Here is a 2,500-nt window from a genome sequence, read left to right on the forward strand (position 1 = left end):
ATAAATTGTAATGATTTAGGATAATTCTACCAAAATAATGACATTTCTGGAAAATATATTTTTAAATAGTTACAATTGTCCTAAAGAATTTGGCATTAATTTTAGGACATTTTCTCACAATAACAACAAATAAATATATATATATATATATTTTTATATTTTAAAAAAAAATTGGCATTTTTCGGTTATTTTTTAAAGTATAAAACCTAAAAAACTTTTTTACATGTCTGACATTTTTCCGGATATCTTACACATATATCTGAATGGTCTCTGATGCTTTTATTTCTTTGTAAGTCTCTTTACTAATATACGTTATTTTGTGTAGTAGCACAATAAAAGCAGCAAAGAACACGCTGGAATTAACTTCAGCCTCCACAATAGAAACAGTAGGTTCTGCTTCAAGTGCCCACACACACACACACACACACACACACACACACACAGTACCGAGGGAGTGTTCGTGGCTGCAGCAGATAAGGAGGCCTGTGACCTTCTGAACCAGATCCTTTGGGTTGTGTTTACAGTGACACTCGGCATGAACTCTGTGTGACTCCTGATTCACGCAGACAGGAAGCTGAACTCAGACCAGCTGCTGAAACTACATTAACATTATTCCACAAAACATATTTATTTCTCGTTGCAGCTCCCGGACTGACCGGCATCGTGGGCGGACGACCCCGAGTGTGAGTTTGAAATAACCACGACGGCAACAACATAAAAACAGCAGTATTTTACGTGGTAGTACACGATAATCAGAGTACTGTTGTCTCCAGGTCTCCGGTCCTGAAGCCCTTCTTCTTCTTGCACCCCAAATCTCAGCTGAAGGTGAGTCTCAGGAACTGCTGGACGTTATATCTTTAGCTATATCTTTAGCTATATTTTTAGTTATATATTTAGCTATATCTTTAGTTATATCTGTAGTTATATCTTTAGTTATATCGTTATTTATATTGTTAGTTATTTCTTTAGCTATATCTTTAGTTATATCTTTAGTTATATCATTAGTTATATCTTTAGCTATATCGTTAGTTATATCTTTAGCTATATCTTTAGTTATATCTTTAGTTATATCGTTAGTTATATTGTTAGTTATATCTTTAGCTATATTGTTATTTATATCTTTAGCTATAGCTTTAGTTATATTGTTAGCTATATCTTTAGTTATATCGTTAGTTATATTGTTAGTTATATCTTTAGCTATATCGTTAGTTATATCGTTAGTTATATCTTTAGTTATATTGTTAGTTATATCGTTACTTATATCTTTAGTTATATCGTTAGCTATATCTTTAGTTATATTGTTAGTTATATCTTTAGTTATATCGTTAGTTATATCGTTAGTTATATCTTTAGTTATATCGTTAGTTATATTGTTAGTTATATCGTTACTTATATCTTTAGTTATATCGTTAGCTATATCTTTAGTTATATTGTTAGTTATATCTTTAGCTATATCTTTAGTTATATCTTTAGTTATATCGTTAGTTATATTGCTAGCTATATATTTAGTTATATTGTTAGTTATATCTTTAGCTATAGCTTTAGTTATATTGTTAGCTATATCTTTAGCTATATCTTTAGTTATATTGTTAGTTATATCTTTAGCTATATCTTTAGTTATATTGTTAGCTATATCTTTAGTTACATCTTTAGTTATATTGTTAGTTACATCTTTAGTTATATTGTTAGCTATATCTTTAGTTATATTGTTAGTTATATCTTTAGCTATATCTTTAGTTATATCTTTAGCTATATCGTTAGTTATATTGTTAGATATATCTTTAGCTATATTGTTAACTATATCTTTAGTTACATCTTTAGCTATATCTTTAGTTATATTTTTTGTTATATTGTTATATCTTTAGCTATATCGTTAGTTATATCTTTAGCTATGTCGTTAGTTATATCTTTAGCTATGTCGTTAGTTATATCTTTAGCTATATTGTTAGTTATATTGTTATATCTTTACTAATATCGAGCATTGGCTTTCGTTTATTTTAATGTATTCGCCAAAACAACAAGTTTGACTAAAAAAATAAAGTATTGTTTGTCCCATTGCATTGAATGCGTTGTTGACTTCTCTTCAGGTGGACGTCTACGTCGGCGGAAAACTGGTGGAGACTCTCAAAGAGGTGGGGCCAGACACACCTGAGGAGGAAGCCCCTCCCACCTCAGCGCAGGACGAACCGGACGCAGGTAAACAAGCTACACCTGAGAGTGGCTTGTGAATTATAATCCAACACGGGAGAGAAGGTCACATGGTCCTTGAGGTCCTTGAATGACCTTTAGGAGGTTCTAGGGTCCTTGAGGATGTTCTAGGGTCCTTGAGGAGGCTTGAATGATCTTTAGGAGGTTCCAAGGTCCTTGCCGAGATTAATATTATCTCTAAGAGGTTACAGAGCCCCATGAGGGCCTCGAATAGTTCTTGAGGGCGTTTTAGGAGTCCTTAGAACTCTAAAGGTCCATCTGGAGGTTCTATTGGACCTTGAAATGTCTCCAG

The 2,500-nt window shown here is 32.3% G+C and overlaps 1 protein-coding gene across 2 annotated transcripts in view; it reads left to right on the forward strand.

Moving 5' to 3' along the window:
* lratb.1 (lecithin retinol acyltransferase b, tandem duplicate 1) overlaps positions 1-2,500 on the forward strand; it is a 20,423-nt gene that overhangs the window by 11,953 nt on the left and 5,970 nt on the right. For both annotated transcript variants that reach the window (XM_034557684.1, XM_034557685.1), the window contains exons 14-16: positions 644-683; positions 774-825; positions 2,088-2,196. In XM_034557684.1, coding sequence (XP_034413575.1) covers positions 644-683; positions 774-825; positions 2,088-2,196 — 201 coding nt within the window. The remainder of the gene's footprint in view (positions 1-643; positions 684-773; positions 826-2,087; positions 2,197-2,500) is intronic.

The sequence above is a fragment of the Cyclopterus lumpus genome, chromosome 18, assembly GCF_009769545.1.
Source record: "Cyclopterus lumpus isolate fCycLum1 chromosome 18, fCycLum1.pri, whole genome shotgun sequence".
In the NCBI taxonomy this organism is placed as follows: domain Eukaryota; kingdom Metazoa; phylum Chordata; class Actinopteri; order Perciformes; family Cyclopteridae; genus Cyclopterus; species Cyclopterus lumpus.